Genomic DNA, 12,412 nt, shown 5'->3' with positions numbered 1-12,412 from the left:
GTGCAAGAGACATCCTGCAGCACTTTGGTAGCATCAACCTTTTACTGCCTCTGGTTAGAAAGGAATATGAAGCTTTACGAGTAGAGAATATGCAATTAACCGTTGGCAAGCAGGTGTCCTGCTGGACAAACCTCGGCATATATATAAGCACATAGGCAAATTCAAATTGTTGTTAATTAACCTTACAACTACTCCCAGGGTGATCCACACAGAATAAGTACGCTGAAAATTACCATTTATGAATAGAGACATTAAAATTTTGAGTAACAATCATCCTCATTGACAGCTAAATAAAGACAACACAAGCATATAGTTGAGATAACAAAAATTCTGTTCCAAAACTTAGAGCTAAAGTTCTCAAAATCTATGGGATAAACTTGGAGGCATAAAGCTTCAGATGAACATGACTTGTCTTCTATGGACGAGCTCCTCCAGCAGCAGCAGCAGGGCGAGCTCCTCCAGCAGCACCAGCAGGTCTTGGTGTATCCTCCTGTAAAGACACAACCATAATCAACCACTTAGACACGGTCAAATATCAATCAATTTAATTCTACAAGAAATTAATCTCTGAAATTGGCTTCAACTAACTGGCAGAAAGTCAAGCACACAAAATACCTCTACCAATCCACAGTATAGATTACGGAAGATTACATAACAGTTTGGTTGACAGCACATAAAACAATCACAAGTTTCACTCTTCTATCAAATAGAAAAGATGGCTTCCCAAAATACATTTGTAATTTCCCATGTTCCCCCAAACTGACGTTTAGTCCTCGTGACTTCAGCATATATTGGCAATCTCTGATGAAACCAAACATGGGGCATTGAGCCACAGACTGAGTAATAAGGAGTATCTCAATAAAAGAAGACTAATTTATCGTACACTTAGCCAGCTAGTCCACAATGTCCACCCTGAAGGGGTACATTTGGACACATGAATAGATAAGGTTTGGATCTATTGGGACTTTTTAGCCTGTAAATAAGTCACTAGTATGTCCACCCCTAGCAGAGATGCTTAAAAGAATTAAAAGCCACTAAATTCTCAACAGAAATGCATGGAAGCTAATCCAGTATATGCATACATCCCATCCAAAACAAAACTTATATTGCTGGTCTTCTAAAGGTGGAAACAAATTTGAAGGATTCTTTTAGTTGCAATCATCAAAAAAATTAGGGCAATAACAGACCATGGGCGCAATATGAAATCCATGCTTTCTTCTTCACTCTTTTGGTTTCAATACACTCTTTTCCTTGCAAATTGGGCTAAGTAATAATCAATTTCTTCTACCACTAAAATGCCTACTTGACTCTCTTCTACTATTAGGTGTAGGTAACAAGAAGTTTGAAAGTCATAGATGATAGTTAAGCATCCCATTAAGATTGGGTCGTAAGGAAAAGTTCACAATTCCTTGACATAGTGAGATTAAATTGTTAAGGCTCCATTGCCAATGAACTAAGTGCAAATATAACAAGGCACCAATATAGAAAATGTTAAGACTGTTAAAACTTGCGGGAGTTTTTTACGGAACATATGGTTTGATGCAGTTTTCTCCACGTTTACCGCTTAGCAAGCCACCGAACACATGAATATGCAATACTCTCTACATAACAGTGCAAGCATAGCTATAAAGGAACATCTTACTACAAAATTCAGAGCTGGATTGATCAGAGAAATGGATGCAAAATGAGTACCTAAAATCATTTCCACTCTTCACATTTTCACTGTTCTAAACTTCTAATTAGCTCAAGGCAGGAACAATTAATTACAATTATCACCAACAAACCCAAAAGCCAAGAGTAGGATTTTACGCACATACACCAATTTAGATAGCCATACAGTACACAGAATAAGCAACCAAATAAACGTATCAATGAGCAAATGAAATGGGTACCTTGCGTCTAGTGTAACGCTGTGGTGGGTCACGTTTCCTCCTGTCAGTGCGAGATCGCACCCTCACAACGTGGGAGTGGATAGCACAAGAAACACAATACTGCATCTTGGTGTACAGCTTTGGGAGTGTGTACCCTTCAAAATTACACACACAAATCCACAAGAGGTCAGCAAATACAACTCGACTTTCACTACTTAAACCTCAATATAGTCACATTACAAATTACACGAAACCGGGGTATTACCATCATAGACACAAGCTTCTTGAACATCACGAACGGCAGCTTGTTCAACAATGTTCCTCACAATAAATCTCTTGATGGCCTTGTCCTACACACAACCAAAATCCAATAACAAAACATTAACACCTAAACACTCAAAAGAAGAAACTAACACAAAACCCTCACATTTGTGCAAATTAATCAAATTGCAAGCATATTTATTTCGTAATTGATATAATTCTAAGTATATCAAACTATAAAATCTCATCAGAACATTACTTTCGATTCATCGGGAAAAATAACACCTTGATTTTGTAAACAAACTTACAAAATAGATTACGATCCTCATATTCATAGTATCAAACAACAATTACAAACAGACGCACAAATTCATACCGGATTTCAAAAATCGCCATTTCATACATTCACAGATTCATAAAAAAAACAAGAAAAATCGAAAAAATATTCAAAAATCGAAGACCTTAGGGCAGCATTTGCCGCAGTTAGAGCAGCGAATGAAGTTGACATGGCCACGGCCGTGCTTGTTGCGACCTCCATTCCTTCGCTTGAAAGTCTGCCATTAAAACACAGAAGAAGTTAACAAAGAGAGTTTCAGATTGAGGAAGAAGATGAAGAGAGATAGATGGAGAAGATGGAGAAAATCACCATTGTTGAAGGTAGAAGATGATTCTCTCTCCTCCGACTGCAGCTGCGCTCTCTGAGTAATTAGGGTTTCTAAAGTAATGAAAGGTGTGAGGGTTTTTATATTGGACACTCACTTACCCTCGCATTCCCTACTCTAAGATTATGGAAAAAGAAAAAACAAAATTAATAATAAGATGTCTCTCTAAATTACTACTCTTTTTTCTTTTTTCTTTTTTTGAGAAACTCTAAATTACTACTCTAGTAATAAACAATTTTGTTCATATTTCAAAAAAATAAAATAAAAAATAAATAATAAAAAAAATTAATAAGCATTTTTGTAAAAGATAATAATAATAAAAAATAAAAAATAAATAAAATAAAATTGATAAGCCTCCCTTCAAATAAAAACAAGAAAAAAAAAAACTGTTTTTAATAATGGTGTGCAAAAAAAAAATATGTAAAATTGAATCCAAGCTTGAAAGATATTTAAAAGAAAGTAAGAAAAATCAAACTGAAATTTTTGGTGTAAATATTGCATTTTTAGTACTTTTATTTAAGCGTCACAATTAATTAAACGATAATTTGGGGTAGTATTGTTCGTATTATCAATTTTTTAAAAAAATTGTACTTTTGTATACTTTCTATTATGAAGAACTACCGTAGTCTTACAAGAATGATAACATTTGTTTTTTCACGGTATCATGCGGTTGGACTTCATATTTTGTCAAAGATGGATCAGGTCAAGGAGCATCTCAACTTTCAACAGGACAAAAACAAACTGATCAACGAGAAAGAATACGATTTCGATGACACAATGATGCTTCCCAAGTATTCTCGGATAAGTTAGTTTCTGTTATAGGATTAAGGCCTATTCACATTTACTTAATTTCAGTTCAGTTTAGTTCAGCTTTAATCAGTTCAGCTCCGATCAGTTTAATTCAGATCCTAATCTTCTTCTCTCATAAAATATTTATTTCAGCTCAGTTCAGTTTAGCTCCAATCAGTTCAGTTCAATTCAGTTCAGCTCCAATCAGTTCAATTTAGCTCACTTCAGTAAGTGTTAACAGACCCTTACCAAATGTTAATACTCGTATGTAGACTTAGTTGGATTAGTCAAATATATCTTTCATGATATCAAGTTCGTATAAATTAAAATTAATACAGTTAAAAATAATTATAATCAAAGTTGTGCATTGACAAGTGTATCATTTCCAAAAATGATGAACTTATTTATACACTCATGGAGTAATTATTGATTAGATGATTAGTATTAACAATCTAATCTGTTGTTCGATTTGTATCTCGGTAAATATTTTGGAACTTTCAAAATTGTTGAGAAGATTTTAATTATCTATAATGATATGCTCGATTTAATGACTAAGATGTTGTCACCTTCAATCTAGATGTCTTTTCACCCCTTTTTCGAGCACAAAATTTATTTGTGTGTTTTTTTTTGGTGTTTAGAGAGCCACAAGGGCGGGGGTGAGAATCGATCCCAAGATCTCCTGGAATCGGGAGGGAAGCTCTAACCACTTGAGCCATCCCTCACTCTCAATTTATTTGTGTGTTGTGTGTGCTTAAACATCTGTTATGAGGACATGATGTTGTCAAGGTTCAAAGTATGTGCCTCTAAGAAGCTCTTTTTTTTTTGTCCTCGATGATAATTCCTGGCTTCTTGCTATTTCTAAGTTATTGAGAACTACCGCTTTCACCACTTTCTCTCTCCTAGATTCTCTGTACCCACCGCTTCCCCACCGCTCAAGCTTGCTCGCCGGCGAACTGGGTTAGCTAGGCCTCGCCGCTTCCCGTTCGCCGGTGAGCCTCAACTCTTCTTTCGTACAGAGTCGCTGGGGTGTTCCTTCCGCCGGCAACCCCGATCTTTTAGGTGTTTCGTTCTCCTTTCTTTGTTTACTACTAGTTCAATTTTCCTTTTCAGTTCTTGTTTTTCCTTAGTTTGGTTGTGTTGTTTATATGCTCTTGTTTAGTCTCCTGGTCATGTTTTAATTCCTTTTTTATATGCTCTTGTTTTCTCTCTTTGTTCATGAGTTAGTTTTTTCTCTCTTCTTTTAATGTTTTTGTTAGATTTTGCCTCTTTTAGTGATTTCTTTTTCTTGGGTTAGTTTACCACTTTTTAATAGAGTTATTGGAGTTTTTTTTGTTCTGTTCGAGTGATGTTCTTCTTTTGATTTGTAGTAGACGTCGTTGAGTGGTTGTATTTGGTGGAGTTCCCTCCTCCTTGAGTTGCATGTTGTTTCTGGTTAGTCGTTGTTTTAGGCTCTTAGTTTAGTTTTTTAAGTCTTAATATGGAGTTATTTCCCGCCTTTATTTCTTTTCATCTTCCCGATGATTTCAATGATGAAAGTATTTTCCACCTTCTTTCCTCTATGGATAATCCTGGTGATGTTGTTGTTCGTTCCTCGGAGTTCAAAGAGCAAGGGAACTCCTTGTTTAAGGCTGGCAAGTTTAAACTTGCCTTTTCTAAGTATGAGTTGGCTAGTAAGTTGTTGTGTTTTACTATGCCATGTTCAGTGGAAGCTTTTTCTTCGTTTCGTTCTTTGGCATTTGCTTTGCATCTTAATCTTGCGGCCTGTGCTTTGAAGCTTCTTGATTATTCTGCTGCTGTCAAGCTTTGTTCATTTGTGTTAGAGTTTGATTCCTGTCATATTAAGGCCCTTTATAGGAGAGCCTCTGCATATCAAGAATTGGGCAAGCTTCGTTCTGCTAGAAAGGATCTGGTTAAGGCCACTAAGGGTGATCCTAATAATTTAGAGGTGTTAAGAAATTTACATTGTGTTGAGGGTTTGTTACAAGATGCGTCTTTGGTCGATCTGAAACGAAAGGGTAAGATGGTCCAGTCTGTTACCCAAGTGGAGTCGACTTCTCATGTTCCCGATGATTGTCAGGTCAAAACGGATTGTTGTATTGCGGATATGACTGTTCCAATTGCTGAGTTTTCGCGTAGTGAGTTAAGATCAGCCGTTGTTTCGGAGTCGGTTTTATTGCCTGGTTCGTCCGGTGGTAATAAGGATTGTAATCTCCCACCACCGATTTCAGAATGTGTTGATATGGAATGTGATTTCCAATCAGATGCGGTTAGTAATGACAGGAGTGGTAAGTATGTACCACCTTTTCGTCAGGAAGCTGAAGTCCCTCATATGCATGAGTTTGTTTCTCGAAATGGTTCGAGATTATTGCTTCGGCTTTCTTCCTCAAATTTGCAGTAGGTTAGGCAAGGCAATGTCATTCGTTTCTTCCATCCTAAGTCTATGTCGTTAATGTCTATTCGGGTTCGTCCGAGTAAAACTTCTATCCAGACAGAGGTCCCCCAAGATGTAACTTCCAGGGAAGCAGAGACCTCTACTTCTACTTCAGTTAAGTTTCCAGGTGGATTGGAGCAACAGGAGGTGTCCACTTCAGAGTTCCTGTCAGTTCCCATTTTGCAATCCACGTATGCTCCGGTTTTGCAATCATATCCGGAGAAGGTTATCTCCTCTGTTATGACAGAGGCCTCCCAAGATGTGAAGTCCAGTGTAGAGGTGTCATCTACCCTTACTTCACTACATGTATCATGTGATGAGGAGCGACAGACAGTGCCCATAACAGAGTCTTAGTCAGCTCCCATTTTGCAGCAGTCCTTAGGTGATCCAGTGGTGCACAACAGTTCGGAGTGCACCCTTTCTGATATTGATAGTCATATGGGAGGGATGAATTCACCGGAGTTTGTGGGAAAAGCGAGTGATTCCAGGTTTCACTTTGCCGCTTTTCATCCCAATGTCAAGTCTTCGGGTCAACCACTTTGCCATCACAAGTCTATTTGTCATCCTCGGTTTAGGAAAATGAGTTCTTTGGTGGATCGACCTAGTTCAACACCAGATTGCAAGGTGGTTCGTGTGGGTACAAAGCATGATCGTGGGCCTAGTGTGGACTTCAAGTACTCCAACTTGGCTCGAATAAAGTTTGCTCGCAGGTGTCTCATTGGTGTTTTTGCGTAGCGTAGTTTGTTGGTAGTCTTTGTATTCTGTATTTCGTTATTAGTACTCTCTGTCAAAAAAAAAAAAAGTTATTGAGAACTCAACCATTAATATTAAGCATTTTTTTAAGGAAAAAAGGAATACATTTGCTGAAGCCAGGATTCGAACTGGGATTTCTAGATAAAAATCCCAAAGAAAAATTCATTGGTGAAAATCATGTTAGATTCTTGAAATAGTGAAAAATTATTATGTACTGGTTCACAAATAGGAAATACAAACAAGGCATTATTTTTGACAGTTTTGTCTTCTAATTAAATTTAACTGTAATCGTTCAATTGATCAATCCCTATCTTATAATTAAAAACCACCTCTTACAATAGCTAGCTAGGGAAATGAGGCACCACAGGCTGGTGGCCACTGTGACATCAACCAGCACTTAGGAAACATGCCAATAAAACAGCATACAAAGTATCTGAGTAATAAGACACATGACGCTCTAAATCACCTTACAAGCCACTGCCTAAACCACAAGACTGTATTCAGCTCACGGACATATGGCTAATCTTGAATATCCTGTTCAAGTTTAGCAAAATCTCAGAAACGAGATAAGGACATAATTCATGCAGTTTAAGCGCCTGATATGTTTGTCCACAATTGCATATTTGACGTTCTGACGGGAACAAGGGAAAACAGAAGACATGATATGTTAAGAACTTAAAACATGGCATAACAGAAATTGTAGGATAGCAAGACATAAGCTTTTCCTATACAAGCAAGATGATTACTAAGCTTGGGTGCTGTATACTTGGAACTTTGAAAGAAGCAAGAATGGGTGTCTCACCCGATATCACATTACCAAATACTATGGTGTACCGACTAACAGAATTTGGAAGGAAAAATAACATAAATAGGAACAGAATTTCTGCACACAATCTACATGAAAAAGCCTCAGTGAGTGTCAGTAGTTAAGACAGTTTATTAATCTGTCAAAAACACAGAATGTTGAAACAGGATTACGAGATCCTAGAGAGGAAAGCAAGCCTGTTTGCAGATGAGACAGCAAAGCAAACCTGCACAACATGGCTTTCCTCTCTTTCTAAAGCATTATATTTATTCCTCTTGCCAAATGATGGTACGTAAGTGATGGTATCAGCTTAGTGGCTGGGGCATTCTTTTTCATACACCTCGCTTGCATGTTTCCAGTTCATAATCTTCCAGATGTTCTTCAGATAATCAGGTCTCACATTCTTGTACTGCACAAGAGAGAAACAGCAGAAATGTCAACAAAAGCCAGAACCAAGATCCATATTATAAGTGATCACAAAATGCTAGCTTATGTTCATATATAAATGAACAGGAAAATAACATGCATGGACAACAGAGGACAACAAAAACAAGTATTTGCAAATTAAGTTAGGAATTAGAAACAGAAAGATAAAGTCTTTTTAGAAAAAAGGATTTGATTTTGTTCTCTTATACTAGTGCTATTGGCTTGAAATTGATGTCTTTGATAGACGACTAGACGCTGTATGCCTTTCAATCAATACGTTAGTCCATACACCCCACAAGAAGGAAAAATAGATCCCCTACTCATTTGAAGTCATTGCAAGCTGCAAAGCATACCAGCAGTTTTGGGTCATAACTCATAAGGCATCAATTGGGACAAAAAGGCTTAAAGGCAAGGTCCTTGGAGCAGGGGAAAACAAAATGGGTGGTGGGTTCTTCCTCTCCGCATGTCTGCCCCATTCCGGTTATAGCAGAGAATCAAATAAAGTAAGGCATGAAAGAAATAGACTTAAACATCAGGTTAGTATTTGGCTTTGACCTTGCTTGGTGAAGAGCAGAACAAATTAAGGGCTATGTAATTTGACACAAGTTTGAAGGTTCAAACTACAAATCTACAACCCTCTCCTCAAAGTTCCTCCCCCTTCACCCTTCCCCCTTCCCCTTCTTATCTATCTTTGTTATTGTCATTGATCAAAGCAATGAGATGTATCCAAAACTGAAATTAAATCAGAATCAAGCGAGTCAGCAATTTTTATAGAAAGATTTTATGTTCAATAGTTTATCAGGTTATGAAGATCAGAAAAAAAAAAAGAAAGAAAAAAAAAAGTGGAATATAAAGAGCTTTTAATAGCAAAGGTACTTGGGTTGGGGCATTGAATGACCCTTTTGAGGAGCACGGAGGGTTAGAGAGAATCTCTTTGTTGTCTATGTTATAAAATGACTTTAGTTTTTCACCTAATTCAGTCGAGATGTTGATATGCTCTATATTCAGCATATTTGAGAGGATGTGGAATCCTAGGTAGATAACTCAGATTAACATGCAATCCATCTTGCAGACATTTAATACTTGCTTCAAAATCTGCCTCAAAGGCTCAAATACCGAAGTCAAAGAACAAGAAAAACCCGTAGCTTGTATTCTTGTAACCCACTTATGCTGGCACTTTCTAAAAATGATACTGCCATTTATTTATGCCGTTTAACCTGTTTCTAAGGCCATTCTGTCATGTCAACTTCAAGAGGTTTACTAGGTATCAGCTTATCTATCAAAACAGGATACACATCCATTCCAAAACCTAACAAGGATTCATTTAGGTGGTAAATCCCTACATTCTTCAACAATGCCAGTAGTAGCCCTTCTGAAGTAAGGTTTAAATAGGCCTGGATGCACAGTCTCACCCCTATTTAATAAAGGACTATTAGATAGGCTGTTTCCTCAGAGACATCAATCTCCAATCCCCATAACCAGTTATCATTCACATCATACTTCGATCCAAAGGCAATTTTGTGAAGCCAGTGTTTTTATCACACATATATGGCTACAGGCCTACAGCCTATTCCTACACATCAATCCACTCGGTTGCATATACCAATGTACCCCCCAATCCAATGATAGTAGATAAAATATCTTTAACATTTGAACTTCTCCCTTAAAAGCAAGTGTTTCATGATCACAAACAGACAAGCTACTGAAGAATGCCAAGAATCACCAAGATAAATTAGAGCAAAATGTAAGAAGGTATTGCTGCATATAGTATTTAGCACAGTATGGAGGCTCCTCTGTCTGCAAGCTTTAAAAGTCAAATTAGAAACAATCATGTGCCAATGTTACCTAATGCAGCCAATGGATAGGAACATTGACGAGGCTGAATATAGATTGACTGCAAAAAAGGCCAGTCATGAGACTCATGACCCATTATCAGTATCTATCCTTTTCTCTTACCATAAAAAGAAAATACTATATGCAATCTGGTTATTAATAACAATTTAATGTGAATGAACATCTTTCTGCTTGCTCTATCAATATATAAAGTAAACCGAGAAGAGGAACATGGAAAATTTCTGCAGGTACTAAGAAGGCCAAACTGCCAGATAATGAAGCTTCTGACCACATATAAGCAAGAGTCAAGCATTAGAGACCAAAATGCTCAGTACAATTTAGCAAATAAAAAGAATTTTGAATAATTACCTGCAGGTAGTACGCATGCTCCCATACATCTATACCAAGTATAGGAACCAAACTTGGTCCTTTAGTTACCAGAGGATCCTGAAACAAAAAAAAAAATAAGCAGTCATAAAATAACCCAACCGCACAGACTAGAAAATACTCAACAACCTAAATGCTAAAGGAAAGGGTATACTAATCAGCACGAAGGAATTTCCTTCTAACAACATCACGTTAGAAACACAAAAACTTTCAAGCTTTGCTCCTATGAATAAAAGATAACAATCTGGTCATTCACCTGATTTGGAGTGGTTTCAACAAGAAGCTTCTTCGATTGTGTGTCAAGTCCAAGCCACTGCTCCAAAGAATTCAAATTATCACACAGTTAAGAAGGGGTAAAAGGAGAAAGTTCAACTAAAGGTTTCTGAGACTGAAACTTACCACCCATCCAGAACCTTGTAAGGCAGCTCCTTCTGCATTCATTTTCTGGATAAGAGCTTCCAGAGAGCCAAAGTTTGAATCAATTGCCCAACCCAGTGAAGCTTTTGGAGGCTCACCACCTCCTTGCTGCAACAATGTCATGATATCAATTACATCGTCTATCGAATTTAATCATAAACTAGATAACAAAATATCTCAGTATCAACACTTACACTAATTGGAGCAAGATTCTTCCAGAAAATAGAGTGATTTACATGACCTGCCATTAAATTTGTCCAAACTCAACTTAAAGATATGAATAAAACACTGATTAAAAGGTAGGATCTGTAGGAAGCTAGGAAAACATTGAAACATCACGGAATACTTATAATTATACATATAATGCCAAAAGACAATGTAGGAGACAATGCATAAAATCAATCAGTTGATCAACTATTCAAATTCCAACAAAGAGCATAGTACAGAACCAATTAGGATTCTTGGAAGACTGCAATCTGCAAGCAAGTACAATGTCAACACAGCTTCAGAAAACACTAGACACAGATAGTAATTGTCTGTCTTGCTGCTCACACTCCATGGATGCAATCCTCTTCAATCCTTTTTTAACCTCTTAACACTCAAAACAAATTTAATGTAACCTGTCACAGATCATTGGCGTTGAGAAAAATTCTCATATCTACAAAAGTACCAAGTATTGCTAATACCCTCCTCCTACACCTTCACTTTTGCAACCTAAAGAAGCCAATTCCAATATTCCACAACCACATAATACAAGGCCACCTACACTTCACCTCCAAGTGTTTTTCAATCACAACCATATAACTGAAGACTTTGAAATACAATAAGAGCTGTACGAGTTTCACAAAGAAAGATGACTCTAATCGGTCGAAGGAATTCAAAAATGTTTACTCATATAGCATTACCTATAACTCCAATTTACAATCAGATGAATAAAAACAATATCACAAGAGATGTAAAGCTACTAATTCACAAAAATACAAATGAAGACTTCGAGAATCGATAAGTGGTATACGAATTTAACAATGAAAGATGACTCTAATCAGTTGAAGGAAATTAAAATTGTTTACTCATATAGCATTGCTTATGACTCCAATCTACAACTTGATGAATAAAAGCTATCATATTGGATGTTAATACAAACAACTAAGAAGCATTTATATATCCAAATTCTATATTGATTCTCTCAAACAATTTTACAATCGAAATCGAAAGGTAAACCAATCATGGCCAAACAATCACCATTTCATTGTTGTTCATAAAGTCAAATTGATGAAACTCTTAGGCGATTAATTCCAGAAAAATCAATTATCCGAGCTCAAAACACGACAATCAAACCACAAGACAAATTCAAGAGGAGAGGGAGAGAATCGAACCTCCGCCATTGAATTTAATGGCGCTTTGAAGCTTAACAACAGTAGAAGCATCGCCTTTAGCAATAGCATCATCGAGCTGCTCAAGAGCTTTGTTGTAGTTAGTGATGTAAGTCTGATGATGCTTCTGATGATGAAGCTGCATGATTTCGCCGCTAATGGCAGGCTCAAGAGCGCCATAGTCGTACGGAAGGTCAGGGAGAGAGAAAGTCTGCAACGATCGACATTGATGAAGAAGACCTTGGTGCGAAGATGCAGAAGCTAGGGTTTTTCTGGTCATCAGAGCTCGAAGCGCCATTTTTGTCGAAGCTTTGTGTTTTGTTCGAGAGGCTTCGGTTGAAAATGGGGGAAGATGGTGTGGATTATAAAGGAGAGGTACAAGTGGTGTTGGACTATGAAGAAGT

At 37.2% G+C, this 12,412-nt stretch overlaps 2 protein-coding genes across 2 annotated transcripts; both read right to left on the bottom strand.

Moving 5' to 3' along the window:
- Positions 1–216: 216 nt before the first annotated feature.
- LOC145593713 (small ribosomal subunit protein eS26y-like) lies at positions 217–2,928 on the bottom strand. The gene is made up of 5 exons (XM_081650038.1): positions 2,779–2,928; positions 2,594–2,686; positions 2,137–2,221; positions 1,893–2,026; positions 217–490 (listed from the first exon to the last, which is right to left on the bottom strand). Exons 1-5 carry the CDS (start codon positions 2,779–2,781, stop codon positions 416–418), a joined length of 390 nt encoding a protein of 129 aa, XP_081506164.1. The 5' UTR covers positions 2,782–2,928; the 3' UTR covers positions 217–415.
- Positions 2,929–7,547: 4,619 nt separating this feature from the next.
- Positions 7,548–12,412, bottom strand: LOC145593712 (superoxide dismutase [Mn], mitochondrial-like). Its single transcript, XM_081650037.1, has 6 exons — positions 12,012–12,412; positions 10,830–10,876; positions 10,618–10,743; positions 10,475–10,531; positions 10,201–10,278; positions 7,548–7,981 (listed from the first exon to the last, which is right to left on the bottom strand). Exons 1-6 carry the CDS (start codon positions 12,304–12,306, stop codon positions 7,883–7,885), a joined length of 702 nt encoding a protein of 233 aa, XP_081506163.1. The 5' UTR covers positions 12,307–12,412; the 3' UTR covers positions 7,548–7,882.

This window comes from Chenopodium album, chromosome 19, assembly GCF_948465745.1.
Source record: "Chenopodium album chromosome 19, dcCheAlbu1.1, whole genome shotgun sequence".
Classification (NCBI taxonomy): Eukaryota; Viridiplantae; Streptophyta; class Magnoliopsida; order Caryophyllales; family Amaranthaceae; genus Chenopodium; species Chenopodium album.
Note: the sequence above shows the minus strand (reverse complement) of the source record. Positions and strands in the feature narration are given on the sequence as shown.

Excerpts from the sequence above, each read along its gene's own strand:
- LOC145593712 (XM_081650037.1), bottom strand. The coding sequence starts at position 12,306 with ATGGCGCTTCGAGCTCTGATGACCAGAAAAACCCTAGCTTCTGCATCT. Across the intron at positions 10,744-10,829 it reads AGAATCTTGCTCCAATTAGT|CAAGGAGGTGGTGAGCCTCC; the intron begins GTAAGTGTTGAT and ends ACATTGTTGCAG. Across the intron at positions 7,982-10,200 it reads AGCATGCGTACTACCTGCAG|TACAAGAATGTGAGACCTGA; the intron begins GTAATTATTCAA and ends TCTCTTGTGCAG.
- LOC145593713 (XM_081650038.1), bottom strand. Across the intron at positions 2,222-2,593 it reads GCGGCAAATGCTGCCCTAAG|GACAAGGCCATCAAGAGATT; the intron begins GTCTTCGATTTT and ends GGTTGTGTGTAG. Across the intron at positions 491-1,892 it reads AGCGTTACACTAGACGCAAG|GAGGATACACCAAGACCTGC; the intron begins GTACCCATTTCA and ends GTGTCTTTACAG.